The sequence below is a fragment of the Xenopus laevis genome, chromosome 9_10L, assembly GCF_017654675.1.
Source record: "Xenopus laevis strain J_2021 chromosome 9_10L, Xenopus_laevis_v10.1, whole genome shotgun sequence".
NCBI lineage: Eukaryota > Metazoa > Chordata > Amphibia > Anura > Pipidae > Xenopus > Xenopus laevis.
This window is the reverse complement of record NC_054387.1, coordinates 130,957,192-130,979,709: the sequence shown is the minus strand read 5'-3', so window position 1 is coordinate 130,979,709 and position 22,518 is coordinate 130,957,192. Positions and strand designations below refer to the sequence as shown.

The 22,518-nt window shown below is 38.0% G+C and overlaps 1 protein-coding gene across 1 annotated transcript; it reads left to right on the top strand.

Annotated features, from left to right (window-relative positions):
* Positions 1 to 1,905: 1,905 nt before the first annotated feature.
* LOC121398031 (serine protease 33-like) lies at positions 1,906 to 11,964 on the top strand. The gene is made up of 7 exons (XM_041576429.1): positions 1,906 to 1,991; positions 5,324 to 5,353; positions 5,639 to 5,804; positions 5,932 to 6,200; positions 7,161 to 7,303; positions 10,483 to 10,676; positions 11,831 to 11,964. Exons 1-7 carry the CDS (start codon positions 1,946 to 1,948, stop codon positions 11,895 to 11,897), a joined length of 915 nt encoding a protein of 304 aa, XP_041432363.1. The 5' UTR covers positions 1,906 to 1,945; the 3' UTR covers positions 11,898 to 11,964.
* The last annotated feature ends 10,554 nt before the right edge of the window (positions 11,965 to 22,518 follow it).

Genomic DNA, 22,518 nt, shown 5'->3' with positions numbered 1-22,518 from the left:
CTTTAATTTCCTCTCAATTCTCTCTCCTACTCTCTGGTCTTATACCCTCTGCTCCTTGCTCCCTCAGTGTCTCTCCCCCCCTCTTCCAGTCCCCTCTGGTCAAACTCCCTCTGTCCTTCCCACCCTTTATAACTTATTCCATCTGCTGCTCCTACCCTCTATCAGTCCCCACTCTTGCCCACTAGCAAAAAAAATTTGAAATACTCTGAAAAAATTTGTGAAACTGCGAAAAAGTTGTGAAAGGCTTTGAAGTCAATGGGTGTCAAAATAATTTTGACACGCAACAAGTTTTATGCGTGCAACAATTTTTACATGCACTACTTTTTCACCCAAATGTATTAAAGTCAATGGGAGTCAAAAACATTTTTATGTGAGACAAATTTTTGTGTTGCAGCAAATTTTTGCAGCAGTTTCTCGAAAAAAAAATTGCAGGAGGTGAAGTGCGAAAATTCACCTAAAATCCATGCCATCACTATTCTCCATCCTTCAATCGCCTGTCTGTCCTTCTCCCCTTTCCACTCTCTGTTCATCAATGGTGTTTTCTACACCTTTCACCCTTTGGGGCAAATTCACTAAGATTCGTAGTTGTGCCAGGCGTAACTTCGCCGCACTTCGCCAGGCATAGTTTCGACATCGCTCCGAAAATTCACTAAAATCCGAAGTTGTGCTCAGGGGTAGCGTGAGGTTGCGAAGTTGCACTAGCGTTGATTCGCTAAGCGAAGCGAAGTTACGCTAGCGATGGTTAATTTGCATACGGCGCCAAATTCAAATTTAAATGGAGGAATACGTAGAATCACTACAAATGCCTGGGAAACCTTCAAAACATCAAATAAAATTTTTATTTTGCCCTACACATGTGCCCACTGAATAGTTAAGTTGCCATGAGTTAGGAAATGTAGGGGGGAAGGAGGGGAGCCCCAAATAAAAAATTCGATCTTTTTCAGCCTATCACCCATAATATAGAAAAAACGCCAGCGTTTTTTGGGACTTAGAAAAAATGTGAACTTTTTTTAAAGCAATCCCTATCTACTCTATTGCGCTTCGCCTGGTCTGAGGTGGCGAAGGAAGTCTAGCGTAAAAGGTAGCGTTCAGTATAATGCGCGTGTTAGTGAATTTGCGTAGTTACGTCCGTTGCGTAAATTAGCCAGGCGTAAGGGTGCGAAGTAACACTAGTGAATTTACGCCAGCGTTCGTTAGTGAATTTGCGAAGTAACGAAAATGCCCAATGCTAGCAAATTGATGCTAGCGTTAGGCGCTTCGGCGCTTAGTGAATTTGCCCCTTGGTGTCTCCTTTCCCTTTTCACCACTCATTAATCTGTATGGCCAGGATGCCACGGACATCAGCAACATAAAGGAAGGAGAAAAATAACCCATACAGTACAGAGAGACACAAGAATAAAATTGAAAACCACAAGGGGAACAAAAGAGGAATGAACTGAAGTGAGGAACTTCAGAATAGAGCAGTGGCAGAGAGTTCCTTAAAGAAACACATAGAAACACTGTAGATTATAATGAAGAATGAACCCCCAAAAATGTATAAAGATATCAGTCACCTCGGCCTGTGCTTTCATAGTGCTGGTGTACTACATGGTTATTTAGTGAAAGGATTGATATATAATGAAAGCAATATTAAAATTTGGAGCCAGGTACAATAGCTTTTTACACGGAGATGGGAAATGCTTTGATCAGTACAGAAAGTAATGACCATCCAGAACATAAATCATTTTAGCACAAGAAAAAAAAACCAAAACATTTCCCCATAGATTCATTAAAGAGGGTGGAACGATATTCATTCCAATTGAAGAATTAAGGCGTGTTTATATTTTATTAGGGAGGTTGCAAATTAAATTGGGAACAGGTCTGGTAACCTTCCAGAACACAGAATAGGTCTATAATGAAATTAAATTGCACACCGCACTCAGTCACTAAATAAAATAAAGAAAGCATGAACACCTTTCTTCTCTTTCAAGGTTTGCTACTTCTAGATTTGGGTAAGTGTCTCATTGACAACTCATAATGTGTAGCTATGGGATCTAAAACACTCATACATGAGGTGCAACTGGTATAGTGTCTTGTCTAGTGGATTGTCTTTGTGTAATGAGATGAAGGTTTTGGGATCTAGAATCCTTACATTCTATAAATATGCACAATCACATCAAAGAAAGCATTCGAGAGACTCGAATTATGGGAGAAAGGTCACATCAATGAGAAATGTTGAACATATATGATTGGAAAAGTTATAGATATATATTTTGCATATGTGTATTGTTAGGAATGTTTAGGAACCATGTTGCATGTTGTTATGGAACCTCTGTTCCTCATATAACCAAAAACCTAATAATGCAGGTGTTCTATGGGCAGTAACAGGCGATGGGTTCTGGGAACAGTAACATCAAATGTCCATGGCATTTAAAAGTGTCTTGCAATCCTTGTGGAATTGTGTGACCCATGTGCAAGACATGGTAGAATTGAAGAAGCAGAAGGCTCAACAAAAGCTGATGGAGGCAGTTATAGGTAGAATGGTTCCAACATGGGGCCAGATTCAATTCAGTGAGAAAAAGGTTTATCACATGAAAACTCATTCAATTTCAGATGCAATTGAATTCGGACCGCTTTGTCTACTGGTTTATCACGTGGAAACTCTATTGAAGTCTATGGGAAAAAAAATTGAAATGAATTAGAAGTAAAGTTCTCTCTATTCAAATTGAATTTCATCCATTAGTTTTCACAGGATAAACCACAAGATAACCTTTTCTCACTGAACTGAATCTGGCCCAAGATTGGCTAAGTAATAGGTATATATTTTGAATGAATAGATATATATATATATATATTGTAAGGGTTTGGGTAGCTGGGATCAGTTTTCCTTGGGTAAAACAGCCCACGGCACAACTCATGAGAGTGTAGTCTCTTTTTGGCAGTGTATTGTCTCTTGCAGCAAAAATAAACAAAACAAACAATTCAAAATAAAATCCTTGCCACTTAATGGGCTTCTAACTAATACAGGTCAGTTTTCCTAACTAACCAGGAGAAGGTCTACCGCCTGTCTCCCCAAAACAAAGAACATACAGGAATATACAAAATCCCAAACCTTTTGGTGATTTCAATCCCTCTCACACAGGCAGCTTTCCTGTGTATTTTTCCTAGCCAGGAACTATCCACTCTGGCTTGAGCTGCTTTTTTAATTAACCACCAGAGATACCTTAGGACAACTCAAAACAACAGGGCTGGACTAGCAGTCCCGGACAGGGGCGTAACTACCGGGGGAGCAGGGGATGCAACTGGGCCAGAGTCCGCACCCCCCCCGGCAGATCGTGCGCGCTGCAGCCGGCTGGAGTCGGCTGCAGCGCAAGAGAAAAATCACACGGACCTAATTCCGTTTCTTGTCCCGGAACCACTCTGTTAGGAACCTGGGGCATAAATAAGCTCCATCCTGGACTTTCGCAGGTATCCTAGTAGTGACCTCACCACAATATATATAAATATATATATATATATATATATATATATATATATATATATATATATATATATATACAGTATATTATTAGTAATGTTTGGTAGAACCATGTTGTTATGGAACCTCTGTTCCTCAGATAACCCAAACCCTAGTAATGCAGGTGTTCTATGGGCAGTGACAGGTGATGGAGTCTGGAAACAGTAACTTCAGATTTCCATGTCCTTTAACATTGTTAGACAATTGTGTAACCCGTATGCAAGATCTGGTAGAGGTGAGGACGCAGAAGGCTCAACCAAAGATTAAGGAAGCACTTATAGGTAGAAAGGTTCCAACATTTGAAAAATTAATAAAATTTACATTATACATTCTATTAATACAACTAAAGTTTCTACATTCCAAACTGCCTACATAACATGTGACTTCTATTCTGAGTGCAATGATGATACACAAAGCTGAAAAACTAGTTACCAAATATAGGAAATTGGTAAGTCCCGCTGCTCTCTCCAAGAAACCTCACCCAAGTAATTGGCAGCATAATGACATATAGATGAGGCCTATCTGGAATTATTGGTTATGTGTTTATAGTGTATAAAGGGAGGTTCGTTTTTCACTAGATTCACTGTTAATGCATTTAGTGGAAGTTCTCCTTTTTATAGAGGATCATTTGGCCTATGTTCAACAAATGTAACTATAGTGGCAAAGCACAGCTATAGAATAGACAGAATAACCAAGGGACCGTTGAGTTAACACACAAACTCGACCTTCACATTCGATCATATGTAATAAAAGGCTTTCAAATGTAAATGAACATATGTTAGGATAATAAATGATTCTTATATAATACACAAGAGTTATGTATACTCGGTAAATGATATGCTGGTAAATTGGTACTTAGTGATGTAATTTCTGTAAATTGTGTATTATAATAAATAATCTTCTTTTGTAAAATATAAAGCTATTAGAAGTCATCTCAGCACTCCATGACCAGTATAAAAGCACTCAGACGTTGGCCTTGTGTTTTTAAACTTATAATATCTTTACATTACTATAGTCTACAGTATTCACTATATTATGTCATAATATTATATTTCATTAAAAATGTTTTCAATTAGGGCAGACCAATGAGATAAGAATAAGAAACCGTTTGCTATTTGGTAGTTCATATTAGGTACTGCTTACTGTAAATTATAAGGATATTAGATGTCCCTGAGGGGTTCTGTGACCATAAAAAGGCACAGGGCTACAGGCTGAGTTATACAGGGAACTCTGAGTATCACTCATGTATTATAAGGGATAATGTACCCCCTACTGTAAATGATAAGGATATTAGAAGTCACTGAGGGGTTGTTCTGTGACCATATAAAGGCACAAGGCTGCAGGCTGAGTTATACAGGGAACTCTGAGTATCACTCATGTATTATAAGGGATAATGTACCCCCTACTGTAAATGATAAGGATATTAGAAGTCACTGAGGGGTTGTTCTGTGACCATATAAAGGCACAAGGCTGAGGTTAAGATATCCAGATCAGAAAACTCTGAGAATTATATAGGTATATATTTTAATGGATAACGCTGTCACAAGAAAGTTAGCTTCATTCTTAGGGTTCTCTGATACATCAGTGTTCGCACTTGCATGTAACTAATCAGAGCAGGCTTAATGGGTGCACTGGCACTGGCCACAGGGTGCAAGGAGCATGTGCCTTTATGTAGTGTTAAAACACACTCAGTTTTGCTTCAACTTTAGCATTTTGTTCTTGAGATGACAAATGAGGCATTTGTTGTATAACTAAATCCTCCGGTATAAAGTAATTGAGTTCTTTCATAAGAGGCATTACAATTTCCTTCCATATTTTATCTTGCAGGGATTTATGGAATTTCTGAAGATACAAAATGTAAGTACTATCTGAGCAGAATGGATTGGAATCACCAACGGTCATCTTTAACACAATGGCATATTATAGCAATATAATGTTTACCAGACCCCCCTCACCCCTGTGTACTCTGTAAGTCATTAAGATGATCAATTTCAGCCTAGGAACTTATAGAACGTTGCCAGAAATACTTTCCTCAAATGCTAACTTAATCAGCCTATCAAATTACACAACAATCCTAGGATCACCTTTATCAAGTAAATACATCAAGTCTAACTACATTTGCATATTTCTTCTACCCTTCAGCCTGCGGGAAACCGAGGGTGTTTTCTAAGCGCATTGTAGGAGGGCACACAACAAAGAATGGCAAGTGGCCATGGCAAGCAATTGTGGTGATTCCAAATCAGTTCATTTTTGGTGGCACGCTCATCAGTAGCAAATGGGTTTTATCTGCTGCCCACTGGTTAGCAAGGTCAGTGTGTGTGTGATTGTAATTATGTGGGTAGGTAATGCACCATTGCATTTATTCTTTACTCTGTTCCACAGTCTCATATCATAAAAGGCAATGTGTAACTAATGTTTGTGAAATTTCTTTTAAGTGAGGAACCTGCCAATGTCGATGTCATTCTTGGGGCCTTCAACTTAATTAAAGATCGTAATGAACATCCTCCCATAAAAGCCAAACAAATTAATATACATCCTGATTTTAATCCTTCCACTCTACTTGCCAACATCGCCCTTATAGAGCTTTCAGAAAGTGTGTCCTACACTGTCTACATTCTTCCAATATGTCTACCTGCACCTCAAATGACGTTTCCACCAGGTACCAGGTGCTGGACAACTGGCTGGGGAGATGTAGAGTTCGGTGGTGAGTTTTATCCTTTTTTTATTTTATTTTTTTGAAATGAAGAAAATGTCACCATTAATAGCAATCCATGGATAAAGCAATCCATTGATAAAGCATCAGTATTCCTTAATAGGTATCCAGTTTTATTAGAACTGCCTGACAATTCTGGAGCTCCTGCTTACGAACCTCTGTTGATGAAAAGGTACCAATACCATATACATATTCATGGTACCCACCGGGACAAGTTCCCAGTGATGCTGGCCAGAAAATATAATTCTAAAACCAAAATAATTAAATGAAAAGACGTTTAAAGGGGACCCGTCACCCAAAAAATTAGTCAAAATCCTATTCTATCACATTAGTCAAGCAAAATGAACTTTAATTACATTAAATAAATTATATGAATCTTGTTTCCTTTAGTCTGGGAACTCATAATTATAACAAGCAGGAAGGAGCCATTTCTTGGACACTGTTATTAAGACAAGTCTTGTATCATCTCAGAATCTTGATGGGCACCAGAATGGGGGACCTGATGTCCATCCCCATGCCCTGGTTACACAATTAAATGGTTAAGAGATTGGGGGAATGTGGGGAGAGCAGTGACATTTAAGAAGTGCCGAATAGAAAGTGAAAGTAATTGCCTAAGACATAGGGGAGGCGCAGACAATATTTGATGGACAGCTGAGATTTTTAAATGAGCTTACAACAGCTATGAATGCTTTAATAAAAAATAGAAATTGGATTTAATTTTTAATTTGAAAAGGACTTTTATTATACAGCTTTTTGTGTCTGGGTGACAGGTCCACTTCAATATTTGTTAATTTATAAATATAAACCATTGAATATTTGAATGACTTTATATTGAGAAATTGCTTAGAATGTATTTTTTGATCATGCAGAAAGCAGTTTTTGGGTGGAGTTCAAAAATATTTAGGCTCCTATTTCATTCCTTTTTATTAAAACTTTTTTTTTGTCTCCCAGGATACCAGCCAAGACCCAAAACCCTACAAGAAGTAGAAGTTCACTTGTTTAGTGACCAGAGGTGCAAGAGCGCTTACTTTTCAGCTATTCAGCCTGACATGTTTTGTGCGGGAGACTTAACCGGTGGAAAGGATTCCTGCCAGGTGGGTGATGCTGTTTGGAGACAAGAGTTTGGAATCACAGTGACATTTGTGGCACAAGTTCAGCAGAGGTCTCTTGTGTCACTCTTTGCATGTAATATTATTCATTCTATAAGGGGGCACATCTAAAATGCTAAACACTAAAGATTAGTACTAGCTCCACCAGGTCCTGTCCAGTACAAATAGCATTACCCCAAACCAAAAAATCCTATTGATTCCTTCCCTGCTCCTCTGCACCAGGCCATTGTTCCACCACCTCCTCACACTCCCCTCTTTCAACACCTGGTTCCAGTAAACTGGATGGAAAGACCAACTTTTCCACGAATTCCATGTTTTTCTCTTTTCTTATTTCCTTTCTGTACAATAAACAATATAACTGCCATCTTTCTCTGTACATGTATATCTTCCCCAGTGCTACTCTTTCTTCCCTCTTCCCTAACTATACCCCTGCTACTTTAGATATCATATACTGTATGATATTTTACACATGTTTTGCACTGCTACTTACTTCCCTGCATCTCCCACTGTAATTAGATCATTCTCTCCTGATGTATGATCTATCCTTACTCAAAATTTACCATTCTATCTGTTTGTGAAGATTCTCATTCATCCAGGTCATGGTGTATCTGTAGAAATAAGTCAAATCAACTGGACTTACTGTTTTTTTCCTTGAAGACATTTCACCAGCCATCCAACTGGCTTTCTTAATTCAGAATAACTTACCATTCCATCCATTTTCCCTTTACGATCAACTGGTTTATCCTATTTATCCTGGTGCGATATTTAGGTCTTCCCTATCTTCTCCCATGCAACTTTCCTACATCTTTTTCTCCAACATTCCATTCACTCCATATGCCTCTCATTTTGAATGTGCCATAATGACATGTTATCCTGCCCTCCCATTTAATAGCAGGGTGTCACTTGGCCCTATCCCATCCTATATGTAACCCTATTGGCTTGCCTTTTCCCATGCTCTGTGTGCCACAGTGTTCTCCTGCCCATGACTTGAGTCCCAGGATTTTTTATCTTGTTGTACTATCCCTCCATATCTTTTTTCCTTGGAGCCACTTGTCTCCTCTGAATTTCCTTTTCTTCTGTAATTTTCAGTTCTTCACTGCACTCCAGCAAGTAATGCACTTTACCTCTGCTGCTAATAAGCTTCTAGTTAGAACTTGGAATCACTTACTGGCAACTTCTTAGTCATCGGCCTGTCATGTGTCCCTTACTCTATCACATTTGGTTGGCCCTGGTCACCATTTCTTTGGTACCCATTGTGATCACTATATTTTATATAAGAGCAGGAAATTCACTGACAGGTACCAGACTAATCAAAAGTGATATCTAATTGGTTGCTGTGGACAACTGCATTTGTATTAATATTGAGCTTCTGCTTTTGTAACTGAGCTATTGCTATAACACTATATATGAGTTTGTGCCAGCATGTTTTTATGCATAATAGATCTTGCCAGACTAACTTAATTTCTTTTTATGAGAAGGTTAGTAGGGACCTTGATTCTGGGATGGCAGTGGATGTTACATAGTTACATAGTTAAATTGGGTTGAAAAAAGACAAAGTCCATCAAGTTCAACCCCTCCAAATGAAAACCCAGCATCCATACACACACCCCTCCCTACTTTTAATTAAAATTCTATATACCCATATCTATACTGACTATAGAGTTTAGTATCACAATAGCCTTTAATATTATGTCTGTCCAAAAAATCATCCAAGCCATTCTTAAAGGCATTAACTGAATCAGCCATCACAACATCACCCGGCAGTGCATTCCACAACCTCACTGTCCTGACTGTGAAGAACCCTCTACGTTGCTTCAAATGAAAGTTCTTTTCTTCTAGTCTAAAGGGGTGGCCTCTGGTACGGTGATCCATGTGATTTACTTAGACTTTGCTAAAGCATTTGATACAGTGCCACACAAAAGGTTACTGGTTAAATTAAGGAATGTTGGCCTGGAACATAGTATTTGTATCTGGATAGAGAACTGGCTAAAAGATAGACTACAAAGACTGGTGGTAAATGGACCATTTTCTAATTGGACCAGTGTTGTTAGTGGAGTACCACAGGGCTCTGTACTAGGTCCCCTGCTTTTCAACTTGTTTATTAATGACCTGTAGGTGGCCATTGAAAGTACTGTTTCTATTTTTGCAGATGATACTAAATTGTGCAGAACTATAGGTTCCATGCAGGATGCTGCCACTTTGCACAGTGAGTTGTCTAAGTTGGGAAACTGGGCAGCAAACTGGAAAATGAGGTTCAATGTTGATAAATGCAGGTTATGCACTTTGGCAAAAATAGTATAAATGCAAGTTATACACTAAATGGCAGTGTGTTGGGAATTTCCTTAAATGAGAAGGATCTAAGGGTTTTTGAAGATAACAAGTTGTCTAATTCTGGGCAGTGTCATTCTGTGGCTACTAAAGCAAATAAAGTTCTTTCTTGTATGAAAAGGGCATTAACTCAAGGGATGAAAACATAATTCTGCCTCTTTATAGGTCCCTGGTGAGGCCTCATCTGGAGTATGGGGGGCAGTTTTGGACTCCAGTCCTTAAGAGGGATATAAATGAGCTGGAGAGAGTGCAGAGACTAAGTGCAACTAAACTGGTTAGAGGGAGGGAAGAGTTAAATTATGAGAGGAGACTGACAAGGTTGGGGTTGTTTTCTCTGGAAAAAAGGCGCTTGCGAGGGGACATGATTACACTTTACAAGTACATTAGAGGACATTATAGACAAATAGCAGGGGACCTTTTTACCCATAAAGTGGATCACCGTACCAGAGGCCTCTCCTTTAGACTAGAAGAAAAGAACTTTCATTTGAAGCAACGTAGGGGGTTCATCACAGTCAGGACAGTGAGGTTGTGGAATGCACTGCCGGGTGATGTTGTGATGCTGATTCAGTTAATGACTATAAGAGGGACTTGGATGATTTTTTGGACAGACATAATATCAAAGGCTATTGTGATACTAAACTCTATAGTTAGTATAGATATGGGTATATAGAATTTAAGTGAAAGTAGGGAGGGGTGTGTGTATTGATGCTGGTTTTTCATTTGGAGGGGTTGAACTTGATGGACTTTGTCTTTTTTCAACCCGATTTAACAATGTTACTATGTAACTAGAACTGCAGAATGGATTCATAAAGACTGTTTTATGTTTATTTCAATAGGGTGATGGTGGAGGACCCCTAGTTTGTTCAGTGGGTGACCAGTGGTACTTAATTGGAGTGGTGATATTTGGAAATGGATGTGGAAAGAAGGACTACCCAGGAGTGTACACTTCTGTGGCAAACTACACCAAATGGATTTCTGCAGAACCTGACAGGAGACTTGGCTTGCTGAATTATGGTCGCTCCATGTGCTGGTGAGTTCAGTGTTTTATGCTTTTCTCTTTCCATATATTCTTATTTCATATATAACATTTTTGTGATTGGGGGATTTGTATAAATATTTCCAGTATCTATTTAAATTAAAAGAAAACTATACCCCCAAACAATGTAGGTCTCTATAAAAAGATATTGCATAAAAAAGCTGCTTCACGTAAAGAAACCATTTTTTTAGTAGTATGTGCCATTGGGTAATCATAAATAGAAAATTGCCATTTTAAGAAATAAGGGCCTCCCCCTGGGATTGCACGTTTCACTGGGCAAACAAACATACCAAACAAACTATACTTGTTGGGTCACATGAGCCAATTAACAAACAGAGTTGTGTCTTTTGCTTCAGCACTTCTTGCTGTTACAGTTAGAGCTGCAGTATTTCTGGTCAGGTGATCTCTTCCTGTTACAGTTAGAGCTGCAGTATTTCTGGTCAGGTGATCTCTTCCTGTTACAGTTAGAGCTGCAGTTTTTTTTGTCAGGTGATCTCTTCCTGTTACAGTTAGAGTTGCAGTATTTCTGGTCAGGTGATCTCTTCCTGTTACAGTTAGAGCTGCAGTATTTCTGGTCAGGTGATCTCTGAGGCAGCACACAGACAATCATGAAAGGGAGGTTCAAGGCAAGAGATATAAAAGGGCAATATTTACTTAAATATATATTCCAGTTTGGTGAGATTCTTTAATATGCCACTTAATATGATATAAACTCTGTTGCTTACATATTCATTTTGGGGGTATAGTTTTCCTTTAAGTTTTGAAGCTTAATGATACTTGCAAGAGGTGACATTTGTTTTATAAAATTGCCAGCTTAAAGTTACTAGTTCAAGGCATGCTGGGAATTGTACTTCATGCAGCTGGGGAAAATATTTATGTAGTTCTATGTTTCCTTGCCCATGTCCAGGGATGCATTATTGTGCAATATGCATATTTTTTTCCATATTTCTAAATATATCAATCTATATCAATAAGGTTATGAAGTCATGTTTACTTAAATTTTGCTGAAAACGTCATGATATTGTTATGTGGAACACAATGATAATGACTGATATATCAACTGCAGAGACATCTACGTCCCCATATGTGAACCTGAATATTTTTTGTCTATTTGCCAACGTATTAACTTTGATTCATGTTTTTTACAGGTTGACTCTGGGGGATGCATGGATTCTTCTCCTAACAATGAGCATTGTTCTATGGCTTGGCTGGTGACCTTCGGTCATAGTTGTGGAGACCCTTTGCACACCATGTTGAACACATTTGTGATCCTGGGGACTGTTTAGTTGCATGGCCTCCTTTATTTGAGCATGTTTGTGATATCAATTCATTTGCATAATGCAGAAGATAATCTGGATGATTTTATGTAGTAATGTTTTCTTGTAGAATTGTGTGGTGTCCCATATATAAGGCGCCCGGCCTGATATTTGAATTAATACATTAAGTTGTAGCCAGCCAATCTCAAAACAACAAGACAAAACATTCTATCAGAGAAAGTACTGACTTTGTACACCTTAGAAAACAAAAAGGGAAAAGGTTAATTGGACCTTTAAAGTGGACCTGTCACCCAGACACAAAAATCTGTATAATAAAAGTCCTTTTCAAATTAAATATGAAATCCAATTTCTATTTTTTATTAAAGCATTCATGGCCATTGTAAGCTCATTTAAAAATCTCAGCTGTCAATCAAATATTGTCTGCCCCTCCTCTATGCCATGGGCATAGAGGAGGGGCAGGCAATTAATTTCACTTTCCATTCAGCACTTCAGGGGCGTAACTACAGAGGAAGCAGACTCAGCGGTTGCAGGGGGGCCCTGGCAGTATATGGGCCCCATGAAGACCTAATTCATATACAATTTCAATAAATATTGGTCAAACAGGTCAATCTCTATACATTTTGGGGGCTGAAAAATAATTTGCTGTGGGGCCCAGTAATATCTAGTTATGCCACTGCAGCACTTCCTAGATGTCACTGCTCTCCCCACATTCCCCCGTTCTCTTTAACATTTAATTGTGTAGCCAGTGCATAGAAATGGACATCAGGTTCCCATTCTGGTGCACAAACAAGATTTTAAGATGATACAAGGCTTGCCTTAATAACAGTGTCCACAAAATGGCTGCTGCCTGCTTGTTATAATTATGAATTCCCTAACTGAAGGAATTTATATAGTGTAATTAAAGTTCATTTTGCTTGACTAATTTGATAAAATAGGATTTTGAATAATTTTTTTGGGTGACGGGTCCCCTTTAAATGGTTTGTTCACCTTTAAATTAACTTTTGTGAGTATGATGTTGAGAGGGAAATTCACTGGGCCACTGCAATGACTCCGGTTGCATGCAAGGAGGAAGGCTGATAGCAGGTTAGGGGTTGGTTCTCACCCAAGTGTTTCCTTAGACCAAGAATCAACCCGCATTAGCCTAAGTTATATTTATTAAAATTCATAGTCTAAGTTTAGAAAATCGCAGGAAAAAAACCCGGATTCCAATTTTTCAAGTTTGAGTTTTTCCAACTCAATTATTGTATCAAATTAAAACATTCAAAAACTAATTTGACAACCTTGAAAACTACAAGTTGCTCAGTTTCTGTAGAAGTTAATGGGGATGTATAAGAAACATTTACATTTTATTAATTAAAACATTTGAGTTTTTTAGCCTCATTGAAAGAATAGAACAATATTCCATCCCATTCAGTGTTCCTTGATTAACCTTTTTTTACTTTGCTTAAGGATGATTGCATTAACAAAGCAAACCATTCAGATTTTTTTCTTTTTCAAATTGAGTTTGTAGATCATTTTCTAACCTTAAATTTGATAAGATCAGTCTTCCTGTGTGTCATTACAGAAAGTTATCCCTCTCCCATTGTTTCAGTCTCCATATAATACCTATAAACCAGTAGACTGCAGGTAGAACATTAGTTATTAGTGAATTCCTCTTGCCTTTTTGGCCCTAATTTGGATTTTTATTAATAATTAAAATGACTATGAATATTTGTCCAGCACTCGGGGACTATTTATGAGATGTTTCAAATTAAGTTTGCCATTTATAGGACTTTAGAAAGCAATTTTAGAGCTTATACACTGGTATTTCATAGATGTATCAACTGTAATATTTGTCTGGAAATGTTTATTGGTAGGCCGGCCAACCACTGTTTTATGATCATATGTGTAAGATTTTATTTGATATCTTTTTGTAATTAAGACCTGCAATATTTATTAATTTAGATACCTATGTACATTATGTACAGGTATGTATAACTTTATTTGTAAAGCTCTGTTAAGGAGGGCCGTGCAATGCATAAAAGTACAATATAAATAAAAATACAATATATAAAAGTGCACACAGAGAGGACAAGTCAGACAATTAATGTAATGTATAAATACAGTACACAGAGCTTATATAAGGACACAGTGTTTTAGTGCTGTGTGGTAAGAGCCACAGTAAAAAGGAGGCCCCTGCCCTGTAGAGCTTACAGTCTAAGTAGGTGGGTGGTAAACATACAGGCACTAATTGGAGGGGAAAATTGCACAAGGTAAAGGCATTGTCCAATAGGCTCCAGGACTAGAATAATGTTCTAGTGCTACACTTTCTTGGGGAGATTGAGAGAGGATTACTTACTGAGGAATTCAGGGATGGAATCCCAGAGGTAAGGAGCAGCAAGATATGTAGTGAGGAACAGAGAAGTGAAGTACTTTGATTATTAGTAGAAGTATTTTATATGCTATCCTATGCTTAAAGGTGGCCATACTCGGGCACTTTTAAGATGCCAATGTGGGTCCTTTAGACAAATTCCGCAGCTTATCTGCCTGTGTACGAGGTGCTCCAATGGGCCACACCAATCAATATCTGGCCAAAAATCAGACAGATTTTAATCTTGTGATTGAGGACTGCATTGGCTAGTTGATGTGCTCCTTGTCTCATTGGTATCCTTGTCCTTGTCATCTGATCGTTTGCCTCTAGGACTGAACAATTGGATTAACCTGATATCGACCTGCCTTTGGGGGGCATATGGGGGAAAGATCCATTTGTTTGGCTACCTTGCCAAACGAGAGGTTCTTATAGTGTATGGCCACCTTAACAGGCAGGGGAATTGATTTGAGTGGAGAGAGGAGGGAGTCAGTAAGATCGGTTATTAGGAGATTGCAATAGTAATAGTAATAGATTGCAAAAGGAAGAAATGGCAGGTTTTGGCAGTAGTATTAATATGATTAGAGAAGGAGATAGACCGGTTGAAGATGACCCCCAAGATACATTCAAGGTATTGTTCCACAAATAAATTGGTTTGTGTAACCATTCAAATTATTTGTAATCATAAAGAACCACTAAAACCCACTCACTGAAAATATCGAGCACAGTAGGAAATGGACTTACACGGCATCTGTCATGTATGCATTTGGGGTTTGGGGTCACCCACATGCTAATGTCCAGCCCTGGTCAAAGCATGTTTAGGTCAACTGGTAGTGATCCTCTTGTAGGTGAGAGTTATATATGCAAATAGAAAGCATTTTCTTGCATTAGAATAAACATTATAAATACCAGTTGGTTACGGCTTAAAGAAAAGACCCTGACTCTTTAGTTTGCAGATAGGGCAGCAGAGATGTTTCAGAAGAAAATTTTTAAGTAACGTTTCTGTGGTTCATTTACTTACTTAAGTGCTTAATTGTTTTTTTTCCAGTTGCCGTCAGCAAGCAATAAATTTGTTCTGATCAGTTTACTAACATACAAGTTAGAAAATCAAAGCAAAGATTTGATTGGTTGCTATTTGTAATTTCATTACAGCAATTTGGCTCCTATGTGGCTCGAGCACTTCTAAATATTATTGACTTCTTTAACTAACAGGAATGACTCTGTAAGGGATTTGTGAGGGTCAATTGCAGATCCTGTTTAGTCCAAAGAGGAAGACGTGGAAAGGCTAAAAATGGGAAGAGTGGATAAAGATCTGGAGGGACTTGGACAGGATTGAGCAGGTGTAGAACAGGTCTAACTAAGCAGGACAGTAAAGAGCAGGAATATAACAGGAACAAATAGGCAGGCTGGTTACAGAATGCTAAAGCAAGGCAAGGTAGCAGAGGCTAGAATGCTCAGACAAGGCAAGGAATCTCAAGGAACACAATGAAAAACATATTTTCAGAAATATCTAGGTCAAATTGACAAAGGACCCATAAGGTCCACTGGTTAGGGAAAAGCAGCAGGGAGGTCTTTGGTTCAAGTCCCATCAGATTCCAATTACTTAAAAGCACATGGTATGAGATCTGACATGGTAACACGATCAGTTGAAGACTTGTCCAGGTTACAGGCAAACACCCTTGTGGGTAGTCAGGTTTGAGTTTGAGTTGTCGGCAGAACATGGGATGGACCTCCAGTGCAGCATGTCCAGAGCCTGGGTACTTGCAGACGTAGTAGTGGTACAGGGGTGGATAGAATTCATAAGGATGGATATCTTGCTGCCCTTGTATGGTCATGGACAGACTGTAGATTCAGAATCCCTTCCAATCCTGAGTACTCAAAACAGTGCCACACTGCTCTGGTATACATAGATCATGTAAAGGCCAATGAAAACAGGATATAACCAAAAGATAAAGATACCCCGTGGCTCATAATAAATAACATTATTCATAAAAAATATGCAAAACATCATTTTAAAAAATATATATTTTTTAAAACTTCATTTTGAATAAACTTTTTTAATTTTTTTTTATAATATTTGAGGCACAGGATATATTTATATATGGTTTAATAATACGGTGATGCTACGGAAAGGATAACGGGGAGCGTTCTTTGGTGAGCAACAAGGCATTTTCCATTTACATACATATATGATGTTGTGTGTGTTATTTTGGTTCTTTGTCTTCTCGTTATCAAAAAAAATCCCTGCATTGGAATATTTTAGGAGTTCTTAAGAGTAAACAGAGGAATCGAATATCTGTGAAATGTTTGTGAGCACATTCTCTTTATTCCATGTAGGATTTCAAATAATCCAAATACCTATTGGTTTGTGCAGAGTCAATTGTATACTATAATAACCATGATACTGAAGAGTAGTCATTGATCCTTCCACAGAACAGGGGAGTTTTTCGGCCTCCTCACTACCTCTCCAACGACGTGACGCCATGTTCAAATGAAAACCCTGCTTTGAACAGTATCTAGACACATTTTGGAGCAGGTTGTACAGATTACAGGTTATCTGATATCTTGATTTTTAGGCTGTTTACAGATACTGGACTCCACATAGCAGGTCCACCATCTGTATTGTACAATACAGTTAAAAGATACATGTACAACATTTTTGAGAACTGATACAAAGATATTAATAAAGACTTACAGACTTTTCCTTGAAGACAAGCACCCTACAACATTTAGGGGCCCATTCACCAAGCTCGGGTGAATGAAGAGGGAAAAAAAGCTCGAATTTCGAGTAGTTTTTTGTGCTCCTCGACTATCGAATTGGCGTAAATTCACCTGAGTAGAATGATTCGAATAGATCGAGCGCAAAAACGCTGCGAATATTCGCCATTCGATAGTCGAAGTACTGGATCGAGCGCAAAAACGCTGCGACTATTCGCCCATTCGATAGTCGAAGTACTGTCTCTTCTAAAAATACTTCGACTGCCTACTTCGCCACCTAAAACCTACCGAATTGCTTTAAAAGCCTATGGGAAAGCCCATAGGCTTGTTTTCCAATGTTTTGATCGAATAAAAAGGCATTCTATTGAATATTCGATCGAAGGATTTTCATTTGATCGAATATTCAATAGAATGCCTTTTTATTCCCCCCAGTCACATGACTTGGGGCAGCTGGGAAATTGACAAAATGTCTAGCCCCATGTCAGATTTCAAAATTGAATATAAAAAAATCTGTTTGCTCTTTTGAGAAATGGATTTCAGTGCATAATTCTGCTGGAGCAGCACTATTGACTGATTTATTTTGAAAAGTTTTTTTTTTCCAATGACAGTATCCCTTTAACCCCTCGAAATTCAATCCTTGATACATCTGCCCCTAATTGTACTGGCACCTCCCTTACACAGGTACCTGATTACTCAAATAGGCAAAACTGCCTGGAAAAGAAGTTTGGATATGAGATATGGTCATAGGCAATTTTCCCATGTGAGTCATTCATTTTAATATAATTTGGACTACGGGCTTTATTGGACTATGCTAGAGAGAGCCTAATAGGCAAGTTATTATCAGTTCCCTCTTAAAAGAAATTTGCAGAGAAGGAATGTCCCTTGCATTCAACAACTGTGGTGCCAACAATATAAGTGAGAGCAGCTACAGTGTCATACTCCAGTGAGTGAGCACCACAGACACTACTTCACCACCCTACACAAAATGTCCATGCAAAAGCTTTCTTACCTTTTAAAGTGGCCATTCTGGAGCCCGAATGATAAATTATTATTTATTATTCTAGCAATGGATGAGGCTACAGTGGGTGCAATTTTATTTGCATAAACTTCTTTAATGTTGCAGGTTATGCAGGTAGAGTATGATGGCAGAATTTGTATTACAAGTACACTTCTTTCCAGGGTGATTCTGGGGGGGGGGGGCTTGGTTTGTTATAAGGATGATCGATGATACTTGACTGGACTGGTGAGCAATGGTGGGTGTGCGAAGAGGAACCACCTCATGCTCAACACCCATCTGACGGCCGTTGTCAACTGAATAACAAACAATGCTCCTGAAGACGCTAAGAATGTTTCTCATGTGGAATTTCCTGTGCCAACTGAAAGGCAATGCCACGTTTAGTGATAAATACATAGATGAGAAACAACACTGCCATTTACTCTTCTGTCTTCTACTCATTCAAAGGTGGTGTTAACACATGTTCTTGAATCCTGAATGAACATTATAGAACTTGCTCCATTATCCTCTGGATTCTTCTTGGGACTCTACAAATAACACTTGTCGATAAATACTTTGCTAAACTGCTAATGGGAGCGGCTGCCAAGTATATAAAATGCATATCAAGTATCTAATCATTTCCTCCATGGTCTCCCTCCAATAGTTATCCTACTCCTGTCCCATGGAAAGCACTCTGACATTAAATTTCATGTAATCATGACACATAATTACATGATTAGGCCATAAGTCAGCATAAAGGCACTTTCCTTTTACAATGTGCATTTCCACTTCTTAGGTTTTGGACATTCTTTCTAAAGCTTCTCTGCAATATAATTAAAGGACAAGGAAAGTATTTTTTTTGTATCCCCCATAAATCTAAAGTCCACCCTAAGATGTACCTGATCGCTAAGTTTTTTTTGTGACAAATACGTTCTGTTCTCCTTTTCCGCATCAGTGTTTGAATGTGAAGCAAATCATATTCAGCGCCGACATTTTCTTTAATCAAGATGGCGCCGGTTGTTCTAATGCGCATGCGCCAAATCCATTACGCGCTTAAAAACTTCATATAAAAGAATTCCAATTGTATCCGATTTTAATGCAACTTAATAGGCGTTCTTTAGATCAATTGTAAAGTCTAAAGAAGTTAATAGAAGTGCTTTAGACTGATTGCAAGGATATCTACGTAAATGTGTGTGCTTTGGCCATTAATTTCACAAATATATTATAGGGAGGAGTTATAGCATTATTAATAATCAATTGTCAAGTAAATTTTATTATATTACAAAATATTTTAAAATTGATAGCTGGCTCAATTAATTGTAAATAATTTTAATGGAATTAATTAATCAAAGATACATTCAATAAATGAATTGATTATTTTTAAAAATTAATTATTCAATGAAATAATTAATGACAGTGAATACAGTCAATACTTAATTATTTCTCTATTATTCATTTTAAATTATTCGCATAAATTATATTAATTAATAATTCATTTAAAAATCAATTTATTATATATTATATGTTCTATAATTAATTTGCAGTAATGAAATTAATTTAATTTATTCACAAATAATAAATTTATTTACAGAATAAAAAATGTCAGGTGATGAAGATTCTCAGATGCCTGCTACAACTACATCAGATGCAGAACAGGTATTTTTTATTACTCAGTTTTTCATTTAGGTAGGTTGGTTGCAATGGTCTATATTACCCTAGCAACCATGCTCTGGTTTGAACATGAGACAGAAACATAATTTGGAGAGTGCTATGATAGTTAGCAGTTCAATATATGTTTACAGGAGATATGATGGTTTTTTTTTACTGTTGTAGGCACGGGTACAGATTATGGGTAACATTATGAAGGGGCAGGGGCATTATGATCGGTGCTGGAACAGGTACCAAAGGGGGCATTATGATTGGAGCTGGAACAGGTACCAAAGGGGGCATTATGATTGAAGCTGGAACAGGTACCAAAGGGGGCATTATGATTGAAGCTGGAACAGGTACCAAAGGTGGCATTATGATTGGAGCTGGTACAGGTACCAAAGGGGGCATTTTGATTGGAGCTGGAACAGGTACCAAAGGGGGCATTATGATCGGTGATGGAACATGTACCAAAGGGGGCATTATGATAAGAGCTGGAACATGGAACCAAAGGGGGCATTATGATTGGAGCTGGAACAGGTACCAAAGGTGGCATTATGATTGGAGCTGGAACAGGTACCAAAGGGGGCATTATGATTGGAGCTGGAACAGGTACCAAAGGGGGCATTATGATTGGAGCTGGAACAGGTACCAAAGGGGGCATTATGATCGGTGATGGAACAGGTACCAAAGGGGGCATTATGATAAGAGCTGGAACATGGAACCAAAGGGGGCATTATGATTGGTGCTGGAACAGGTACCAAAGGTGGCATTATGATCGGTGCTGGAACAGGTACCAATGGGGGCATTATGATAAGAGCTGGAACATGGAACCAAAGGTGGCATTATGATTGGTGCTGGAACAGGTACCAAAGGGGGCATTATGATTGGAGCTGGAACAGGTACAACTGTCCAGAATACCATGTGCAGGCCCTGTTTGCATACCTCACTTACACCTTTATGCCCATGTATAGCTAATTACTATAATATACATATTTTGTTGTTAGCCTGTTGCTTATTTCTTAGGTTTATGGAACACTATCTTTCACAATTAATAATTGCTTTTTTCACTTTAATTTTAGTATAACGACCTTATAAAGAGAATGCGTACATGTCCTGAAGTTAAAAAGGCTGGGGAATGTTTTCCTACTACATTTACAGAAAGTGCTGATGAAGATCAAGAATCTGGTGAAGAAGATAGTAGTGAAGAAGAAGAAGAAAATGCAACACAGCTAAATCAAAATCGAGTAGGAAAAACAGATTGGTGCCTTTGTGGAAATTGTTCACCAATGAACACACAAAAGGAATCAACATGCTGTCACGAGGAACCAGCTATTCAGGCACTAATACCTGAGCAATCCTCTTGCATAATTCATTGGGATCGTGTCATCAATGATATTCTAAATAAAGAGCGGGCTGACTGGGCCTATAAAATAACAAATTATAAACAGAAAAAGAAGCCCAAACAGGCAGCATATATGCGGTATGTATTTTTCAATTATTTTTTATGATATTAGATATATATTACATATACTAATATTTTTCTTCCGTTAAACAGGGGTATAAGAAGAGCTGCATATCGCAGTTTCACCGCTTGGGTGTATAGATATCTGGGTGCCGGAAACCGTAAAGTGATTCCATCATGCATCGTTACGGCCATTCGAGCAGCCTTTCCTGACCCAAAAGGAAAATATGTCGGTTTCCTCACTGCCGGGGATTTTTCTGCAGAGGATATGATTTATTACTAGTTTTTCTTGACCTTTGTAATGTCTAGTTACAATTTAATGTTGGCTGTAAATATCTACAGTATTAATTTATACTATTGTATTTATTATATGTTACGATTTTATTTATTTATTTATTGAAAACTTGTTTATCATATTCCAAACGTTTTGAAATAAAAAAAAACTGTTTGTTCTCTTTTGTTGTATTTTTATTATTACAATAATGTATTATAAATCAATGTTAACAACATTTTAAATGTATACAGTATGATACATAAATATCATTCAAAACCACTGTGCATCTATGAAAATAATTAACAGTTTTTCTAAAGGAAGGTACAATTTTAAACTATTATAAAAGAATTTTTTTATGTAAAAAAAATCAAAATAACATATTCAGGGGCTTGGTCAATAACCGTTCCTTTTTTGTGTCAATAACGCTGCGACTATTCGCCATTCGATAGTCGAAGTACTGGATTGAGCGCAAAAACGCTGCGACTATTCGTCCATTCGAAGTACTGTCTCTATTAAAAATACTTCGACTGCCTTCTTCGCCACCTAAAACCGAATTGCTTTAAAAGCCTATGGGAAAGTCCCATAGGCTTGTTTTCCAAGTTTTTGAACGAATAAAAAGGCATTCTATCGAATGAAAATCCTTTGAGCGAATATTCGATCGAGCGCCTATTCGCCTGGCGAATATTCGCCAATTCGACTATTCACCAGCGCGTAAATTCGCCCGAATTGTCTATTCGATTCTATTCCCCAGTCGAATTTCGAGGGATTTAACCCCTCGAAATTCGACCCTTGATGAATTTGCCCCGTAATGTCGATTTTTTTGAACAACGAATAGTAGCCTGTTGGCGAATAACATTTTTGTTATGAGAGAGCACTGCCAACATGGTTCGAGCATTTTAAATGCAATTCTTTTCGGCCGGTGGTACTTTAATACCTTACTGTGGAAGTTCTCTAGGTCTCCCGTGGGGCAGAATTTTAGAAATGTCTTTGTTGAGCAATTTGTTGGTCAGAATACTAAAGTGCTGTAAGCAGGATGAGTAGTAGTTATCCATTTTTTATCTTTTTTTTGTGCTGCAGTCAATCTTTTGTGCTGGCATTTTTTGTACGTTTTCAA

What these genes read in the sequence shown, in the direction of transcription:
- LOC121398031 (XM_041576429.1), top strand. Translation starts at nt 1,946, where the DNA reads ATGAACACCTTTCTTCTCTTTCAAGGTTTGCTACTTCTAGATTTGG. An exon ending in TTTGCTACTTCTAGATTTGG is followed by an intron (nt 1,992 to 5,323) that starts GTAAGTGTCTCA and finishes TTTATCTTGCAG; the next exon opens with GGATTTATGGAATTTCTGAA. An exon ending in GGGAGATGTAGAGTTCGGTG is followed by an intron (nt 6,201 to 7,160) that starts GTGAGTTTTATC and finishes TTTGTCTCCCAG; the next exon opens with GATACCAGCCAAGACCCAAA.